This window comes from Mesocricetus auratus, unplaced genomic scaffold (genome assembly GCF_017639785.1).
Source record: "Mesocricetus auratus isolate SY011 unplaced genomic scaffold, BCM_Maur_2.0 Super-Scaffold_100676, whole genome shotgun sequence".
NCBI lineage: Eukaryota > Metazoa > Chordata > Mammalia > Rodentia > Cricetidae > Mesocricetus > Mesocricetus auratus.
The window spans coordinates 91,148,443-91,169,291 of NW_024429266.1; the positions used below are offsets into that span (position 1 = coordinate 91,148,443).

The window sequence follows — 20,849 nt, forward strand, 5'->3', positions numbered from 1 at the left end:
ATAAGCACTTAGCTGGGATGACAAGGGCTACCCTAGCTTTACCAACTTTGGGATGGTCTCTACTCACTAATCCAGCCCAAGCCACCTACGGCTAAAGCTGCAGGAGTGGTCTCTGCTCCTTAGGGTTGGAATGAAGCCACTTATAGTCCAAGGATCCTGCAAATGGACACGTGTCCTGGTTAGTTTGTACTGTCAACTTGAGTCATCTGTGTGGCTGTGTGGTTGTGTGACTGTGTGGCTGTGTGGCTGTGTGAATGTGTGACTGTGTGCCTCTGTCAGATGGGCCTGTGGCCATGTCTGTGAGAGACTGTCTTGATGAGTGATCCACCGGCATGTTTTAAATGGGCACAGCCATCTTTGGAGAGCACGGATGCCCCCTAGTGCCACTTCCGTGCCATTTTGGTACTTGTTTCACCTAATTTCCTTATCCAGTAGTTAACCTCAGAAACCATCAAGTTCTTCCTTCCTGTTATCCCAAACACCAGATCTCCATTCCCCAGAGAGCATACCTCCTAGCTGTCTGCGTAGGATTAACTCAGTAGCTCATGCTCCTGAATTCTTGTTGTCAAGCTGGGCCTCCAGGCACAAACAGGGGGCCCTGTACTGGGCTGCATTGCAGTCAATGCTCTGGTGAACCGCCAAAATTATCCTTCAGGACATAGGTTCATTCTCTATCTGCCACCTCAGTGGAATGGTGCTCCCGGACGTATACCTTCCGTCTTGAGATTGTCACCTCATTCTCTCATGATCTGTGGAGGAAGGCACCACCCCTTTCTCCTGGTGGCCACCCCAGAAAGGACCATCCTATCTTTTTAAACTTTTTCAAAACCAGGCTTGCCAACTGCATCCCATTTCAACCCAGCCCCAACTTCCAAGCTCCGGGTGCACCTTGTGCAAGAATGAAGCAACTGAACATTCATGTCATTTTGATAAATCCGATTTCCAAGAAGAAAACAAGGTCAGTTTATTATGCCCCCCTTAGTCATTTCCAATGTCTCTTAGGTCCTCGGGGATGGGGCTTGGGTTCCAATTTCTTTTTGAGTTTAGTATTATAGACATCTCTGAAAGGAGCCAACCTGTCCGGTTCACTGGCTTGTTAACCACCTCTCAACGTGGGGTTAGTTTGGAGAGTGTCATTGCTCTGCAGGAGGGCTCCGGGCCTGCCTCTAAGGAAGCAGATGGATTTAGAAATCCTTGGTTAAGAAAAACCTATCAATTGAGATACATTTGAATTATCAAAAGGTCTTTGTTCTAAAGAAGGATTCACTGCAGGGTTCCTTGAAATAGCAAACTCTCTAGGTGAATGAAAAAAATAGACTTCAATTGACACTTTTTTTCTCTTTAAAGACAGCTTCTTGCTTCATAAAGCAAATGATAGCTGTAGGGTTTTCACCTCCCCGAGATTTCTCAGAGTGCAAGCTGCTTCCCGGGCAGTGCCACCTTTGAGATGCCTAGGCAGAGCTATGCCTGGGGTGGAGGTGGGGGTGCGGTGGGGCAGAGAGCCAGAAGAGAAATCCAGCGTTCGTCTGAAGTTCCCAGAGCCTGTGTAGAGTCTTTGGTCATCTTGTGGGAGCTCTCACCTTTCTTTCTGCCCAGCATGGGGCAGAAGTGAGATAATTCTATTAACCGCCTTCTAATTGCTTAAGAGTGGCATCCACATTATCCATTCAAGAAAGGTACAATCTCGCATACATTTTCCACAGACCATTAGGTTACAGCTAGAGCTACACCCTGAATTTTAAAATGGAGAAAAAGGGAGAACTCAGAGGTCAAAGATTTTCACTGCTTAAAAAAAAGCCAAAAAACCTTTTGTACATAAACCCATCAAAAAGTGGACATGTATATTTAAATTCAAAGAATGCTAATGCTTTTGTGTTTATTATGCACGGTTTTGTCCTACATTTAACCGACACAAGACTTTCCTTCATCTTTTTGAACTTTCTCAGCAATTACAATAAAGTTATCTTTCGTTTAGAAAGGGTTTTCCTTCCTCGCTGGGGGTAGCTTTGTTCTGGTCTCTAAGTTTCAGATTTTCTGTTGAGAAAACTGAGGCTTCCATGCTAAAGCAACATGAGGTAGGCTGACCAGATATCTGCTAGCTAAGCTTTACATCCGGGAATCTTGGAGAGGCCATGGAAAGGACTGTTGGTTGAATACCACAATGATTTGCCAGGCACACTTCCTGTATTAAGTCCATGAGCTGGAGCAGGGGGATCATTACAGGTTTTTTGTCCCAGTTTCTCACTTCACAGAGGTAGACTCAGGCTAGGACAAGGGCAGTGGCTTCCTGAAGCCTGTGATAATCCAGGGGTCGATCCTGACATTGCTCACCACATCTGTGGTCCACTGTTGTATTCATCAGGAATCAAGTCACCTTCTGAGGGGAGCCCTCGGTGTTTTGAGGGTGCACTCTCTGTCTTTAACTTGAAGATGTAGCTACATTCCGATTCTTTCCTGAAGCCTGAGAGCCCCCAAAGTGTATTTGTCTCTTCTTCCTCTGTCCAATTCTGGGCCTAATGACTTCATTGATTTTAACACTGCGTGTTGTTGGGAATTTCCAGGTGTTTATACAAGCATGTCCCCTCTTCTGTCATTGAGCACCTAGTTTCTGGTGGCTTCTGCATCCAGCTGGTCTCTTCTTTCAGTCCCTTTGTTCTTCACTAATCACCACTCCTGGTCATTCTTTACTCTACCTTGAGCATTTTGGGGTCTGCTAAAATATTTTTCTCCGTTCCATCTGGACTTCTTCATGCTCAGTTTATTACTGATCCTGACACCTGCCTTTATGCCACTGTAGTGCTCAATGCCTTCTGTGCTGCCCCTTGTCCTAGTTAACTGTCAGCAAGTGTCTTAGACTTAGAGTGTACTCACATCTTAATCTTTGCACTTTCTACCCCTTTCCTACACTAGACTTGTACCCTTCAACATGGCAGCCACTAGCATACATGCGGTTGGGTCCCCAATCAATTAAAAATGTGTCTGAATTGTGATGACTTGCAAGTCTCAAAAATATACCAAGCTTTGAAGACTCGCTAAGGAAAAAATATGTTTTGCATTGCTTGCTTATTGAGATGATCTCTTGCATCTGCTGGGATAAATAGTTCATTAAAATTCATTTCAAACTTAGAAAGCTTCTTAAATATGACTATTAAAAAATTTTGGATTGTGCTCATGGCTCACACCTTCCCTCTTGGTAGTCTCGTCCTAGACAAATCTAATTACTTGTGCTTCTTGAACTTGTCTCACATGTCCATAATGTCGTTCACATTGTTTCTACCACATGGTATATCTTCATCCTGCTCCACTGGCCAAATTCTGCTATTACTTACAAGCCCCTCTCAGACTAGGCCCTTGAGGGATTCTATCTTCCACATGTAAACTGCGTGTGCTTTCTCTCTTGGTCAGTGTGAGGTGCACAGAGCATGTACTCTAGAACCAAAGCCCCCAGTAGCAAATCACAGCTTCATTTCAGGTCTTTAGAATTCATGTCATCTGAAAAATCTACAGTTTTGATGCTAAATTTAAAAATACCATGATAGAGATAACCATCACTAGGGATGTTTGGAAATGCCTCCTAGAAATCTACTATTTTATAAGCTTGGGGAGCTCAGAGGCCCCCTGACATGAGTGTAGTACCATTACTTTCCTAAATGGATATAACCTCAAACTGCTCTCCAAATTTTTATCTCTATGCCCATGGGTTAGTGCAGCTTTCAGACCTTATCAGTGAAGTTTACTTGTCTAATAGACAACAGTTAATGCAGAAACTTGTCACTGACCAAAGGGACAAGCATAAGTATCATGGAGTACTCAGCCAGAAATGGAACATCTGTATATGTCCCCCCACCATCATCAAGGCTAAGGGACCATTGCAGAAGAGGGGGCAGAAAGACTGTGAGGTCTGGTCAGGGAGGACCAGAGTGAGACAGTATATTCTGGACAAGGCAAGATCGCTATACTCATGAACATACACCAGCTATGATGGTCTGCAAGGGAGGCTCATCACGCCACTTTCTGAAGAGCTGTTGTCAGCTGATGGATTTTGGAAGAGGGAGAGTCAGCTCTCTTCAAGGGTGTAGTCCCCAAGGTTTATCACTCCCCAGTGTATAAATGTGTGGGCAATGTTGGACTTAGTAGACTATTTTTTTTAAGTGAGGTTGTCAAGTTGCTCAGGGATACAGAGAGGCGGATCTGAGAGGAGTCAGGCCGGGGGGAGGAGTAGGAGTGAATATTATCCATACATTGTATGTAATTCTCAAATAATTAATAAAATACTATATTTAAAAATCTTACATAATACTAACCCAACACTTCAGCACAAGACATGACCTCTGCATGTGTTTTTAGTCACAACTTCTCACTGTGGACAGTTGAAGCTCTCTGGACTATGTCTCACAACTCTACTTCCTTGGTAGCGGCCAGCATGGATGGGTCCAACGATTTGGAGTTGAGTCTTCTGTTTGTCCTCGATCACTCTTGGGTCTGTAAAGTATGTGTTACTCGTTCTTCACTCTGTCTCTCCATTGCTTAGGGATAGGATGGCTATCAGGAAGGGTGGCCATACCCACTTTGCACTTTTCTCTTAGACTCAACTCTTAGAAGCCTTGCTTGATAGCCTTTTAAGGAGATGACAAAGAACAACTTTCCATGAAATGTTTTGACTCTAGGGAGCCACTTTGAGAGTTCGCATTTGCTCATTGATTTAAAAAATTTCAGCCAGTTGGAACTCCCCCAGTGGGAAATGCAGTTTGAGAGACTTGCCTCTAAACGGCCATTTCCAGAGCACCCAGGAAGCTCCTGCAAGGAGTTTATGAAATACCCCATGAACAAAGATGTTAAGAAGATTCCGTGGATAATGGCTTTTCCAAGTCATTTGTGCAACAACTAAATTAAAAACATAAAGCCTCTGAGGAAAATGGTAAACATGTCTAAGCCCTTACTCAAAATCCATTTAAAGTTTTCTAAAGACACACAGCAAAATAACTCAACGTGCCCACTAAACTAGAGTCCTTCCAGCAATAATATAACATGACAAGAATAACTCTGGTAAAAGACACTACATGGCCAGTTCTCCCCAGGGAACGTCTGTGTCATCCGTAATGATTTCTCAAAAATATTTCTCAGAGGTAGAGAATATTATGTTGTCAGGGCAGCGACCCTGTAGAGAAGCTTCAGGAAGCCCCTTCATTCATTACAAGCTTCCCATGCCCAGCACTTCTTTCCCCTGGTTTTCTGTGGAACTGAACATGTAAATACTGACTGCAGTTGATATACAAAATACTGTTAATTGATTTGAGAATGGAATTACAAAACACAACTTGGTGAACCAGCCTTTCACTAAGGCTTCTTTGCTACTTTGGCTAAAAAGGATGGTTCCTACCGCTGAACTCCACCATGTTTATGATCTCCATCTGGTTGGTAATAATGTGCACTTCCTTCCGTCACCTGAGTGTTGGTCCTTTCTCTCATATGGCTCCTGGAGGGCGGGGCATGGTGTTTTGGATCCCATATTTCAGTGTGTAGTCCCTGGGGGTGAGCAAGACTGATCTGAACATTTTCTGGGTCTAGCCTGAGCCCCGGGGATAGGAAATGAGGAAAGAACTGAGAAAGAGTGTGGCAGTCCTACGATGGGGCATCCGAGTCTGAAATCAGCCTGGTCCTGGAGAGGGATGTCTCAGAGATGGCTCAAGCCATGTTGTCAGTGTATTAGACTCCAGGCAATAATGGGCTCTGTTATTTTGAGATTTTTAACTTATTTCCTCCCAGGTCGAGAAGAACCAGTGGGTCATTTTCGCTAATGAACACCTCCCAGGCACAAGACTGTTCTGGTAGGCTTGGCCCTTGGATGATAGATACTTGCTGTGCGGCTGTATGTCTGGGCTGTGGATTTTTCAGTCTTCCTGCATTGCCGGTTTGTTACAATAATACTTTGTCATTCTGTGAGACCTCAATTTTCTAGTACTCTTGGCTTTGTTGTACTTATCCTCTTCTAACAGAGCCCCACTTAGAGGCAAGAGCCATCACACTAGACCAATCACACTAGACGAGGCATCACACCCTCATTATAAAAGGCACAGGATTTATTGTTAGACTTAACCTGCAGTGAAAATTAGGGAAGAGAGCCTGTGTTAGAGTCTAAACTGGCCAGGATTGTCCTCCTGATCAATTCAAACGATTTAAGGGCTGGGCTAGCTTCTGCTATGTCACACTAGAGCACCCCTACGCCAGGGATCAAAGCTACCACTGCTGATGGTCATGAGGAGTTGGGGACCCAGAAGTGAACTCCAGGCATCAGAGACAAGGGCGGCTGTAACAGCAGCAAATGACAAAGCCTTCCTTCTGCAAGTTGAGCTTTGCTTTCGACCTGGGCTTTTCTGAATTTGGCTCAGGTATTTATTATTAGAGGGTTATGGTTCAAGGCCATGAGCAGAGCAGCTATGAGCGGTTTGCTGTCTGGGAGAGGTGTCATCTTCCAACGGTGTGGAAGCTGGAAAAAAAAAAAAAAAGAAAGGAAGACACAGTGGAGAAGTTCCCAGAGCCTGCCCAAAAGCCAGAGCTCGGTGAGTAGTATTCTTTTAATTCCTTTCTCAAACAAACAAAGCAGAATAAAAGATCTGGTAGGAAATTTGCTAATCTTCATTAAAATCTGCAATTTCTCTCCAGCCAAGAGGAAGTGCAGGCCCAAAAAAGGTCTGTCCTAAGGTCCCAGCTCTCCTCAGCCTCACCTCAACAGCAAGGCTTCTCTCTCCATGGTTCTGACTCACCTGCCAAACTTTGTGAACCAGCAGCCTTACACAGGGCGAGGTCTCCTTCAGGGCTGCCACTGTGGGAGATGGTATTTTGGCAAGAGATTTTTGTTACCTTACTTCAAAAAATGAAGGCTGGGGCTGGAGACATGATCAGAGGTTGAGACCACTTGCTGCCAGGGGGCTGGAGAGACGGCTCAGTGGTTAAAAGCACATTGACTGCCCTTCTAGAGGATCTGGGTTCAATTCCCAGCACCCACATGACAGTGAACAACTGTCTGTAATTCCAACATCTGATGCCCTCACACAGACATACCTGCAGGCAAAACACCAGTGCACATAAAATAAATAAGTTATTTTTAAAAAGACCATTTATTGCTCTTGCAAAGGAGCCCAGTTTGATTCCTAGCACACCTCTCACGATGTTCTCAGTCAAACACCTAAAACTCCAATTCCAGGGATCTGATATCTTCTTCCGGCTTCACTGGGCACCACTCTCCCATGAGGTGTATATACATGCATGCAGGCAAACACGCATACATACAACATAAAAATGAAGTTTTCTTTTCGAAACATTGATACTCGTCTCTTTCCCTCCCTCTCACCCTGTGTGTGTGTGTGTGTGTGTGTGTGTGTGTGTGTGTGTGTGTGTGTGTGTGTGTGCATGCCCATGTGCTATAGGCAGCTGTGAGCTACCTAGTGCAGGGAACCAAACTTGGGTCTTCTGAAAGAGCAGTTTTTAACTGTCATGTCATCTGTCTCAAAAAATATACAAAAAAAAAAAAAAGAAGTGAAAGTCCACTCATGGGCTTGAGAGGCAGAGAGTGGTCAGTGAATAAACAGAAATGAGCCTCGAGTTTACAGATTTTGGAGTTAAACAACCAGAAACTTCGCTCCACCCCCTTCACAGCCCAAGGAACTATTGTTTTTCAAATGAGGGTCTACTCCCAAAGCCAAAGGGATTCTCATGTGGCCCAGTTGGTTTCCATGCTTTCTCACTGAGATTTTAGGAGCTGTTAGTGTTTTTGTGTCCTGTTTTGGGCATCATTCTCCAAAAGGATGATTTTCAAAAGCAAAATCTGGTCCTCCTGTACAAGGAGACTATTTATTAGCTCAACCAGATATAAGAATTGCCTTCCAAGCACTGCTGGGGTGGCTGAGTCTTGAACAGCGCAGGAAGTCCACATTCTCACAGGAGCTTGGGAGGCTCTCTCTTCTCTTTTGTGGACACTTTCATGTGACCTGGTAGCTGGTGTTCCCCGCTGGGAACCTGTATGTCCTAACACACTTGCCTTGGTTGTTATTGTTGTTGCTGTTTAAATGGCTCCCGGGATGTGGACCAATAATTGAAACAATCTAAATGGGTACAGCCACTTGAATAAGTTGCAGTCCTCACCTCTTGTTTTGTTGACTGGTTGATTGGCAGGTTGCAGATTGCAGCACTGGGGGTGGAACCCAGGTCCCACATCTGCCAGGCAAGGCCTGGTGTCTCTGGAGATGCAGCTGCCATTTGCCATTCAAAGGACTGACAGAATGGCAGCAGATTGCAGTATCTGGATGCTAACATAGCACGAAGATACAAAGAACTCCCTTGACTACCCACAGACCCCTCTCCACTATTGTTCTTGAGTAGATGGGGAGTTGCGATGTTTAGCTGTGGCATGCGTTAGCAGATGTACTCATTTCTTGCATTGGTTTATTGTTCTATTCACCCATGAACTCAGCTTTCCTAGGCTGGCTTGAAATCCTGGAGCTAGGACAATCCTCCTGTCTTACCTTCCAGGGTGCTTGGATTATAGACACGCAATGCCACACCCAACCTGTCTCCTTAATTCAATCATCGTGTAGCCCAATAAACAGTTTAATCATCAGAATGCCTATGGAATCCTGGGAATCCTGAGTTAAATCAGACTTCTTCAAATGCTTCTCAGTCCAGCATATTGATTTTTCAATCAATAACTGAGGGAAGATTTGACCCATAAGGTGTCTCTATTTTGGCTTGTCATAATTTGAGAGAACAACATTACTGACATCTAGAGGTCAGTGGTCAGGGATGCTGGCCCACCGTCCTCCACAACAAACCACCTCTGGCCTCAAATGTTAAGGTTCTGAGGGTCAGACATTAGCTCTACTGGAGAAGGCACACTAGAGCAAAGGGTAAAATATGGAGGAAAGATGTGTGTGAATACGCAGAGGTACGTGCGTGTGTGTGCGTGTGTGTGTGGGGGGGGGTGTAGCAAGCATGGTGAAGGCTTCAGGGAAAAGAGATTCCTAATCATGGTCTTTGAATACAAGCATCAAATAATGACTTGCATTAGTCACCAAGGATATTTTCTCTTTTTGCATAGTTCTCTGGGTAATTAATCAAGAATTTCTGGTGACCTTCCATCTTCCTTTAAAACGGCTTATTACTATTATTGTTCCAAAGGGTCTGGAAGATGTAAGAAGAGGAAGAAGTCATTCAGCTTTGCGCTCTTCTTTCCAGCCAGGCCCCTGTAGTGGAACCTGGGGTTCTTGAACATGCTTCCTCCTTCTTTCAGCTTTCTCGCCTTTGGTCCACAAAGCCTTCCTCCGCAGTACTCAGTCCCACACGATTCACTGGAACGCTGAGTTTCTTAGAGCCTTGTGTAGCCTTTCTCTCCTCTTACAGGAGTCTCCCCGGGAGAGACTCTCCCTCCTCGAAACAGAGCCACACTCTCCACCTGTGCCTGCTTCACTGCACTGAGAGCTGTCTGTGCCCCATCCCCCTGGAGTGGTGGAGAGAGACACCTTTCCACCAAGGTGTCGCAAGATGCTCATCTGCCAGGCACACTGGGCTGGTGGGCCCTCATGCTTTCTCCTTACAGAGTCTCTGGGTTGTGCCACAAATGAACATCTAGAAACCCGATCTCTGTTTAGAAGGCACGATGTGCAAACGACAAATTGCCACAATTATTATTAGCATTTACTCACGGGTTTTCAGAAGCTGTTTCCATATCAAGCAGATCAACCTTTCTGTTGTCATAGAGACAAAGATCTCTATATAACTATGTGCAAGGTGAGATTTTTCCCCCCATTCCTCCTACCAGTTGCTTAGAGCTAATAAGAAGAAAGGAAAGGGAAAATTTTAAATTATTTTTCCCATTTACCCCTCCTCCCATTAAAACAAATGAAAATGTAGGAGGCTGCTTCTTGTGTCATAGTTTAGTTTTTAGACACTTGCATCTTTGATGAGAAATGGAAGGGGAGGAAAATTTGAGTAATTTGAACAATGACGTTTTGAAAAATTGCCAGCAGGCATTGTCAGTGATAAGCAATTATCACTCATGCACTCTTTGTTCTTTTCAAACTACACAGTGAACTTCATACAAAGATCTGAGAAGGCAACATTTTCAGCATCTGGAGTGACTAAAGCACAGATGTGTTTACCAAGGGACACTGATGGATTCCGAGACACGGCGAGGTGGTTCCCCTGGCCTTTAAACCGCCACAGTCTGGGCGCCCCCTTCCCTTTTGCAAAGCCTAACTTGCCTTCATATCCATGCCAGCCCACCGCTCCCTTCTGGAAGCCTTGCTTCAAAACACACTAGTGATGGGGATGCCAGCCTGTGTCTCTCCCTCCACTCTGCGTCAATATTGAGTTACACCTTTGCCCATACACCATCTTTCTTCAGCACACAGGGGACCCTTATCCTAAGACTGACCCCTCCCTTAAGTTTTTAGACCTTCGTTTCTCTCCTACTCCAGGTGAGAGCTCACATTAACAAATCCGTGTCCCCCCATCCCTGGTGTCTGCCGCCTGTCCTTCCTTATGGAATTCTTCCTCTATTCCTCTTTGAAGAAAAAGGAAACAAAACAAAACCTTCCATTGCCCTGATTGGTTTCTATCTGTCTTGGAGCTTTAAAATTTATGCTTTCTTCTTCCAATAAGTGGGCATATGCACAGAGGGGGTGATGGGGAAGGAACAAATATAGCTGGAGGAAGTTCCTGCCACCACGAAGAGCATGCTTGGAGTGTTCTCTGGGGGATTTCCCAGAGTTTCTGATTCACTACAGTGGGCCTGAGACCCAAGCCTATCCTTTGCAGGCTCAAGTTCACCTTCCTATTTTTTTTAAAGTAAGCATCTGTTTTTACATGGATGTTGAATTCTCCTTGTTCCTACAAAGGCTCTGCCTTCACAGAGCTCTTGCCTGGAAGGACAAGGTCATCTCTCAGTCAACTGGCCTTCAGGAAACATGGCCTTGTAAGAGTTGCCATGCTCTGTGTGGGGCTTTCCAAATGTCCAGGAGAGGATGCTCTCAGTGGTGGATGCAAAGGGAGGGCCTGCGGAGGATGCTGAGGATTCTCTAGGATCCCTCCCAAGCCTTCAGAACCATCTCCTTCTAGAGGACCAGAACTGCTCACTGTAAGTTTACTTAGCCACAGTGTGCAGGGCAACTATTTTGAAGGCTTGTTTCAACCACGCTGCAGGGCAGAGAAATTAGCATCTTGTGCTTTTACTTCAGCTTTCTTCAGGGAAGGTGTCTATCTGGGGGGTCCCCTCCTGAGGCAACATGTGAACAGCTTAGTATCAAAGAGGTTAGGATTTGGCTTATCTATTTCTTCTCCATCCTTCACTATAGGCAGTTTCCACCCAGCACCAAAGTTGGAGAAGTTGGAAGTAGTTTTTTAATTAAAGGAAAAGTAATTTTCTTAGGAAGACAGGCAACTGCAGAAAGGTAATTAATAAAGGCCCTCTTCCCAATGTAATAGCTGAAGCAAAGGATTCCATCTAGTTAGATCTCAGCATGGTCGTCTAAATGTACAAGCTAGGCATGTATGAAGGGCTGTTAGCGACTCGGCCACTTGTAAGAGCAATACAGGAGGACAAGGCCAGAACTTGGGAGGCAGGTTCCATGGATTTGTTGACTGATCGAAACAAATTCTATCAGCATGCTCATCACCTTTGGGAATAGAGCTGACAAGATAGTGAGTGGAAACTAATTAAGAGAAACCACTCAAACAGTAACTATTTCTCACAACCACAACTATTCCTAGAAGGCCATTAATTTGCCCACAGGGAGCAGACCAAGTGCTCAGAAAGGTAAATTCCCCCTAAGAAGCTGGCACCGACCGGCTACTGGCCTCCCGAGGGGGCTGCCAGGGTTTCCTATCATGTCTCTGTTTCAAATGGAGCCCGGGGAAGACCTCCACCACACTGGTGCATTTGTGGTACCTCCAACTTCCTTTGGTGGTTTTATTGGGATGAAAGTCATGTAATGTAAAATTCACCCATTTCAAGTGATGGTTCCTATGTGAAGCCATTACCACAACCCAAGTTTAGAAAACTTTTATCATCCCTAACCTTACAGCCTTTAGCAGACACCCACTCCCAGCCCCTGGGAACTACTAACCTACAAGCCTTCAGTCCACCTGATCATTTCCGTATTAGCAGGACCATGCAAGAGATTGGTATCTTAGCACTAATGACTCCCCCTTGTCTTTATCCCCTGACTTCAGAAAGGTGGCCTTCCTCGGTTGGTTCACTGATGTTTGCAAAGTCCCTTACTCATATGTGTGGGTAGCACCCCAGAAGCCAGCCTTTTCTTTCTCTGCGGAGCTGACCAGGCTGAGCCGAAAACACACTGCCACAGGCACTCATTAGCTCACCTGGTGGCTGGAGGCCAGATGGCCAGCACCCCTGCTGACCAATCAGGTCACCCCTGGACCTAAGGCTCAGAACCGCTCAGACTGCTCTGGCAGAGAACACTGGTTCAGGAGGGCTAACTGATTCGCCAGACCTTCAGGCAGAGACAAAAAGAGGCTTCCTGTGGCTTTGGGGCAGTTTTAAGTTACCTTCCTTAGTTTCCCCCTTGCGGAAAATGCAGGTCTGGGCTGTCCAGGAGTAGCAAAGGCGGACTCAAACTCTGGGTCCTAGGGTGAAATGCTACGTCCTGTTTTTCAACAAAGGGACCCGGTACTGAACAGCAAAAGGCAAGTGTCCTGGGGCACCATGTACTCACAGTCGGGCGAGGCCATCCCGAGGGCCGTAGCAGCGCAGGGCGCCGTCAGGGGTGCAGTCGCAGGGCTCCGGGCAGCGCGACCCCGGCAGCGGCGATGGCTTCAGCACCAGAATCGCCAGCGCCTGCATCAGTCTCAGCACCCGGGCCCGCAGCCCCATGGCCCGCCAGCCTGAGTGTGAGCTCCCAGCTGGGCTACCATCCTGGACCAACGTGTGTGTGTGGGGGACGCCCGCCCCCTCTGCCCGCCCCTCGGCCTGCCTTCCCACCCGCCGGAGCCCCCCCTCCGCCCACCCGCTCCAGCCCTCCCCTCTCACCGAGCCTCTGGCGAGTCCCTGATCTCCTTGACCTGGGACGGTGGCCAGCTACCCCATCGCTGTTTCTCTGTGACCCGTCCTCTATTTCTAGGACTGCAAATGAGCTGAAGGTCGGAAAGTGGAGTGACAGGTGGTAAGTGCTTCGAGGGAGAAGTAGGGTTTCTAAACTCCACCCTGCCGCGGGTGTTAAGTGGGGTGACCTATGGCACTTCGGAAACCCGTCTTGGTTCTATGAGATGGTCAGATGGTCGCTGTCCACATCCACACCCCGAAGAGGAGAGGGGCTGCTGTCCTGTGTCTCGCTCAGCTGCCAGCTCTGCTCCTCCATACTTAATCTTAAGAGTCTGCTCCCTCTCCCCTTCCCCAGTGACTCTCTCTGCTTCTCGTGGTCGTAACTGTTCTCCTCATAGCCTTTTGGGTCTGTTCTCTATCTCTCCTCTGCACCGTGAGAGCGAAATCCAATTCGGATTCACTTTGTATTCTTTCTGCACTTAATAAAGATTTGCTGTGTGAATGGGTGAGAAGCGACTGCATTATGCCAAGCACCTGACCTCCGTGGGTGTCCAATATACTTTAGCTTTTGTGACAGATGCCTTGAATCATGTCTAAGTGTCACATCAAATTTGCAGGGCATTTACTGCAAGAATTTAGTGTCCCTCGAGGCACACTATTTCTCTGAGCATTCAACTTACAGATGGAGGAATCACATTTGGACTCGTGTCTACCATTCACTGGTCTCTTACCAACATAAAACCCTTGGTGCATATTCTGTGACTCTACACCCTTGGCAAGAAGAGCTGAACTTACAGCAACCCTGGGAACGAACCACTTCCCCTCTACTATGCTCCTATGACTGTAGAAATGCTAGCAGTTTTTCTGGACGGGGTAGACTCAGAGCTGAGAAGGCCCCTGAAGCATTCAGAGTAGGAATCAGAAGGGCAGATCTCTCCAGAAGGCAGCTCTCAAGGGCGGCGTCCCCAGTCACTGGTTTGTAGTCTTTAGTGCTAGAGACTTCGGGAGGTCCTTCTGCTCTGTGACTTAGTCTTTAGTTTCTTCCTCTGTAGGAAAAAGTGTTGTTTTTTCCCCAAAGGGTCTTCCTTTTCCAAAATGCATGGACGTTGTGAGGAGTTCCCATGTTGTTGCTGTGTATGTGACCTGATAGCTTGTTCTAGGAATCAAATCCTGCTTTTATGAGGCTGTTTACATGGAAGAAAGTTTCACTGAAAAATTGCTGTCCATGATAATTTCAGTTGGATCTCATCACAGTCGATTCTTGCTATGCATCCATGATAACCAAATCGCATTGAATTGTTTGTTATGATCAAAAAAATTTGCTACAGTGGAAGTTGCCTTTCCCATTCATTAATATGTGACCTCCTTGGAGTGGGTAGTTTTAGAGCTGAGGGACTTCTGCCTTCTATAACTAGCTGTGTAGACACTTTCATCATAAAATGTCAAAACAGTATGATGCATAGAATGCCTGTTTACATTTTACTGACAAAATACTGTGGCTTGAAAAAAAATCCCAGGAAAACTCCCCAAAGTTTCTGAACAGAACTCACATTTTTAGGTTGTGAAACTGTCATTTACAAAGCTTAAAAACCAAAGATTCCCAAGGCTTCCCCCAAGAGATTCCAACTCAATAGATGTAAAGCTAGGGCCAGAAACCTGCATTTTGACAAGCTGCCCCACATAACTTGATAATGCATTGAGGGTTCCCAGAACAAAATTTGGGAAACCCCAAACCAAAAATCTAGAACTGAATTTGTCATGGGAAGCTCAAGAATCATTATTAACATCTGGATATGATAGCTGACGTCTGTCTGTACCTGGGAAACTGAGGCAGGAGGGTTGCTGAGAGTTCTGAGTCAGTGCGGGACTCAGAACAAGGTGAACAAACAGTAAGTAGTTCTCATTAAGGACTTTGAAGGAAGCCGGAGGACTTTGATATGTTGTTAAACCCAGTATTATAATGAACACACACAGGCATTAATGTATGCACTTAAGTGTTGAAGTTTATGTAGCATGTTGCATTGGTGAGGTTGTTCCTTCAGGGTTTTTGCTTTTGGAATGTCATGGGATCACAGAACCTGGTTTCTTTATGCCCCACTCAATTGAAACGGTAGCACTTGGGGATGGACTTCAGGGTTAGGGGCATTTGCAAAGCAATACTAATGTAAAGAAACTGAAGTTAGCACAGGCTAAATGTCCTGATTCTTGAGAACACACTCCGTTAGCACTGGGACCGATGCTCCTTCTGTAGGAAAAGCAATGGCTTTACTTTTCCCTTGGAAGAAAAAAATGAAAGCGTGGAACAGAGGCAAAAAAGGGAAGGCAAGGAGTGACAACGACAGTTCCACCCTGAGCTGGAGCAAAAGCCAACCAAACCAGGCAGAACAGACAGGTGGACGCCAAAAGTTGGGAATTTCATCTTGAAGTCACTCTCTGAAACCAGAGACGTGACCAGTTGACGCCACCTTCAGAGCCCATCTGAAGCTCTGTGGGCAGGAGAAGCCGCAGCTGCAGTCCACAGGTGCCTGGTCCCTGGTCATTGGATGGGTTCAATGTTGGGATGTAAGGGTTGGTCTAGAACATGAGATGCCTTCTCTGAAATTGATGGCAAGGAGGCTGGGAAGGGAGCCTGGCTTTTGGTCATGCAGCAAGGATGCGAACGGATTGGGTGCTGTTATTGGCCTTGCTTCAGGAAAAAAAAATCCTGTTTGCACTGCAAATGACTAAATCTTGCAGAGAATGGCAGAGAGAAGAAGCAGATGGGGCAGGCACACTTCATGAATCCAGTCAGACCATACTCCGTCTGCATTCTTGGGCTTCCGGGTAGTAAGCCAATACATTCACTGTTTCGCTTAAGCTAGTTGGGGCTGAATCTCTGTCATTTGCAACCTCAAATCCTTACCTCCCCATGAGCCTTGGCGTGGGCTTAAAGATCTACTTTGCCTACCTTTTGCAAGATGGGAGGGAAACAGAGTTTCTCAGTTCTCGTCTCTGCTGTGGGACTCATCCCCAGTGAATTGTCCTCTATCATCAGTATTTCTCATTAGGCCTCTGGGAGAGTGGGAGAGTGAATGAACGGGTGAATGAGTAAGCCAACAGAAAAGTAGCCCCGAGGATTATGTTATCCCATTTTAGGGGAGCCACATGTCTTTAAAAGACAATCTACCAAACATTCATTTACTTTCCCATAAGGCTTTCTGGCAAAACTGTGACCTGGATTTAGAACATAGGCTTCGAGTCAAAATGTTAGATAAACTCAACAAGGAAAGAAGAAAACTCGAAATGTCAATGAAAGACAACAGGGAAACGATTCGATTTTCATAAAAGTTGATGTAGAGTCAAAGTGTGGACCCTAGCGTATGGTTTTCTGCTTGCTAATTGACAGTATTTAGGGAAAAGGTGCCCAAACTCAAGAAATTTGGGAAATTTTAGTTTAAAAAGTTAAATAAGGTTCTTTACTGTGAGATTTCTGGGTTCTGGATATCTAAAATCACTTGAGCATCTGTAGAGGGAATGATGGTACTTCGAGACCATGGAAGAATTGATTTGAGAATGAACTGAGACAAGGGATTAGTTCAGAACTTTTTAAAAACACCTTGATTTTAGGCCAAGAACTCTTCTACTGGCCTAGAAAGGTGTCTGCCTAAGCACCATGTGGTACCAGTGCGTGGACATAGTGCCGGCAGGAGGACTCTTGGGCCCCATCTTCCTTCCATTCCTCAAGGTTGACATATTCCTTCATTGTGTAATGCTTCAGCTTGCCCTTGCCAGGCTCCTTTTCGAAAAAGTAAAATGCACCTCAGAGCTGGTGCATTTGGAGCCAATAACATTTTCATGTGAATGATCTGCTTTTGGAGGATCTACCAATTCCGGGAGGCACTGGAGTTGGTCCCTGGAAGAAAGGAACCATCTTTACAAGCTTGATCTCATTACTGAGCCATTAGAAGGCTCTACTTATAGCATGCTCAGATGGATTGAGAACAAACTTTGGGGGAAGTGGAAAAACCTTTGTTTCTCCTGTCTGTTGGTCAGGATGCGGCAGCCCCCCTTTCTCTCGCCCTCTTCTTCTCATCCTCTTAGGGACTGCACACTTCATGTCAGCACTATCAGAGACGTCCTGTCTCTCTGCCTGCTGTTGCTAAAGTCCATCACTTTGAGTTATATTTTCTGGACATCTTGTGCAGTGTAGACAAAGGGGCCCCTGGTTTCCTGGGGGCTTGCAAGGCTCTTTATCAAAAGGGGGACCCATCAATGAGTTGAGAATAGCACATGGTACTGTGACCAGGGATGCTGTGTGGCGAGGCAGAGCTAAGGTGACCTGTGCCTGGGAAGAAAACTAGGTGGCAGCATATGAACTGCACTGATCAGAGCAGATGAAATGCTGAAATGAATGGGAGGTACTTTAGAATCCATCCATGGTCCCCATCAGTAAGGAACTTGAGACTTCACCCATGGTCCTCATCAGTAAGACTCTCGGGACTTTATCCATGGTCCTCATCACCCATGGTCCCCATCAGCAAGGAGCTTGAGACTTTATCCTTGGTCCTCATAAGTAAGGAACTTGAGACTTCATTCAAGGTCCTCATCAGTAAGGAACTTGAGACTTCATTCATGGTCCATATCAGTAAGGAACTTGAGACTTCATCTATGGTCCTCATCAGTAAGGAACTTGAGACTTCATCTATGGTCCTCATCAGTGAGACTTCACCCATGGTCTTCATCAGCCTTTTACAATCTCTGTGGGCAGTTCCTTGAGTTCTTGAGTTGGGGGTAACCACTGTGGAGAACCTATATCTGGACATTTGACATCTACTTAGGAAACGTACACCCTAAATGTCTCAGGTGACTTTTGTGGGGCATGGGAACATGTCATCTTCTACAAAATGTTTCATTAGAGTGTTATGAGGAACTCGTGGAGAAGGGAAGCAGACTGAAGACAGCATACACAGAGCTATAAGGAGAGTGAGACATGCTCTGGTCAGGGACATAGGCCATCTTCTACTTCAGTAACAAAAACAGTTGACAAAACCTAAGGGTGAATTCATTCCACTCTGAATGAAAGTTAAAGAAAACTTTATATATGACTTTACTCCTAAACCAGCCAGGAGAAAAGTCATGGGAAGGGAACCCAAGGGTTGAGAAATAACTGCAAAGCCAATTTGCTGGTGCATGTAAAATGACCGAAGTGTTTTGAAAAGCAGCTTGATAATTTCCACTGAGAGTTAGGAGTTACACATACATCCTTCAGCCCAGGGATTCCAGAGTTGGGGGTTTTCAAAAGAAAGTATTTGATCTATACACACTTTCAACTAATAAAGATGTCTTCAGCCCCACACTTTCCCCACCTTTGGTAAAGCTCTAAGACTTTTTGGACCCTCTAGTCAAGTTAGCTGAATGCTTGTTAGCGTTCCTTTGTGTTTTATTCCTTTCAGGTTGTATTCCTATGGCAGCAACCGCTACGTCTGCTTGCAAACATTTGTTAAGACTGTTTCACCATCAGTGTGCATTACTCTGGGTCCTTCAAGGAACATATGCCAAGATGACATCAAATATATACCGGTCTCCTTTAGGGAAAAATGGAAAGGGAGCCAGAAATGGTGGCTTCAGACTGAGAGGAGAATGAAGGGCAGAGAGAAGGAATGCTGGAGGAAGCCTCCTAGCCCACAATGAAGTCTGAAGAGAATTCGTCAGGCTGGCAGGAGTCCCTGAGGCAAACTAGTCCAGGAGGGATCCTGTGCACCGGGTGGGGGTGGGGACATGGGACAGGAACACAACACGGGGGTTGGGTGCAGTAAACAGGGCCTCTGCTCCCTCAGAGATCCAAGATGGTCCAGGGGTGTGGCAGCTAGGTGGCTTTTGGCTGCAAGAAGGACTTTGACTGTTGTGACTTATGTAGACAATATCCAGGAGGCGGGCAGTTCAAGGTCAGTGTGATAGCAATGGAGTTCTGCTCGAAGTGACCAGCCCCCCCCCCCAGTGACTTGCCGTTCCTGTCCTGGTCACTAGGAGGTCAGATGCCCTCCTCATGGCAAGGAACCAATCAGAAGTTATCAGGTGGGGCTGTGCTTTACAGCTCTGGGTGTGCTTTATGGACAAGTGCACCACAGAGACGTGCAGAGCATAGCAACCACCCTGGGAGGGCCTATGGGCCATAACAACCGGTTGACCAGTCAACACAAGACAGGTCGTCCAAACCTGAAAGTGCACCAATTCTGAGACTGTTGCATACCCCTAGACACTCCCCTTATGCTAGCTAAGCTTTAAGATCCCCTCCTCATGGTTTCTGCCATGGTGAATGGATGAAAGGCCTGAGCTAATGGGGTTAGCTCGTTAAACAACTACAATAAAAGATTCTTTGCTTTTGCATCAAAATGGGCCTCATGGTGATTTTGGGGTTCAGAATTAGGGCACAACATGCCAAGTCCTCAGGGTGCTGCCATCCTTCTGACCCACCTGGAATGAGGAAGTGAATAAATAAATGAATCAGAGCCTTGCATGGTGGTGCACACCTTTAATTCCAGCACTCCAGAGGTGGAGACAGAGCCAGAGGCAGGTTGATTACTGTGAGTTCAAGTGTCCCCTGGTTTGCATAATGGTTCCAGGCTAACCAGAATTACATGGTGGGTCCTTGTCTCAAAAGCAAGCAGGCAAACAGACAAGCCAAGAAGATGCTAGAAGGTAACTGATTTCTCTGGGAAAGGCAATATGAATGCCCAAACCCTGTGGCAGTTTTGTTGAATAATCTGCTGTTAACAATTTGAATATCCTATCACTTTAAAAAATGTAAATGAGCTAGGACATGAACCACATGTAGATTATGTAATGTTAAGTAAAATAAAACGTTAAGGTAATGTTGGGATATTAATAGCAGTTATGAAAAATTTATATCTGCATAATATAAAAGAAAGGAGAGGCCATGGTGTCCTGACACTAGTTGAGGTTTTATGGGAAGGGACTTTCTTTTCCTTTTTGATGATTCTGTTTATTGTTCACTATAAAGTTGTTAAAATACATAATTACAAAATTTAAAGGCCCATGTGGAACATTTCTCGAGATCTAAAGGAGAAAGTTACTTCAAAAATGCAAGCCTTGGTCATTAAAACATTATTGCCTTGTAAGCACATGCATACACACTGGAACATTCTCTCCCTTTGTCTCTCTGTCTCTGTCTCTGTCTGTCTCTCTCACACACACACACAAACACACAGACCCCCTATTTCTCACCGTAACTGAGGTTCCAATCAGAATGTTGTGATTAAAGTGAGTTTGCTTTTGGGTAATTAGCCTTCACCGAGGACTAATTTAGATTTCTTAGGGCTGGGGGGAGGGGACTAGAGCATGCATGTGCCATCATCTGTGTGGGCCATAAAGGTCCCTTTGCCAAGTCTCTCTCTTCCCGTTGTTCAAGGCTTTGTGACCTGCCACACTGGAACCTTTCTTTTACAGGCTGAGGTGCAAATGTCTCTCTGAAGTCTTTCTCTTTCTTGCTGAAAGGAGTCTCAGGGCTAGACTTCTGCCTCTCGTTTATCTCCCTGCCCAGTATCAGTGACAGCAACTCATTTCAGAGAGGCAAAGTCCTCTCATTTTTAGGTGTCAGAAAAGAACATTCCTCAATACCCCTCCTCACTCATGCATTCCTTGTCTGACGAGACCCGTCCTAGAACACGTCCTCAAGCTGAACACCAGAAATGAAGAACATTCCCTCCTGGTCCCTCCAGAGCTTTTCCATGGAAGTTCTAGCCAGGCAAGGAGACATCACTGAGGCTTCCATCCCTTGAGTCTCAGAGCTCAAGCC

The 20,849-nt window shown here is 45.8% G+C and overlaps 1 protein-coding gene across 2 annotated transcripts in view; it reads right to left on the bottom strand.

Moving 5' to 3' along the window:
• Positions 1-12,907, bottom strand: part of Lhcgr (luteinizing hormone/choriogonadotropin receptor) — a 53,809-nt gene extending 40,902 nt beyond the window's left edge. For both annotated transcript variants that reach the window (XM_005077287.3, XM_040738928.1), the window contains exon 1: positions 12,729-12,907. In XM_005077287.3, coding sequence (XP_005077344.2) covers positions 12,729-12,886 — 158 coding nt within the window. In that variant the 5' untranslated portion in view covers positions 12,887-12,907. The remainder of the gene's footprint in view (positions 1-12,728) is intronic.
• Between the last annotated feature and the right edge of the window lie 7,942 nt (positions 12,908-20,849).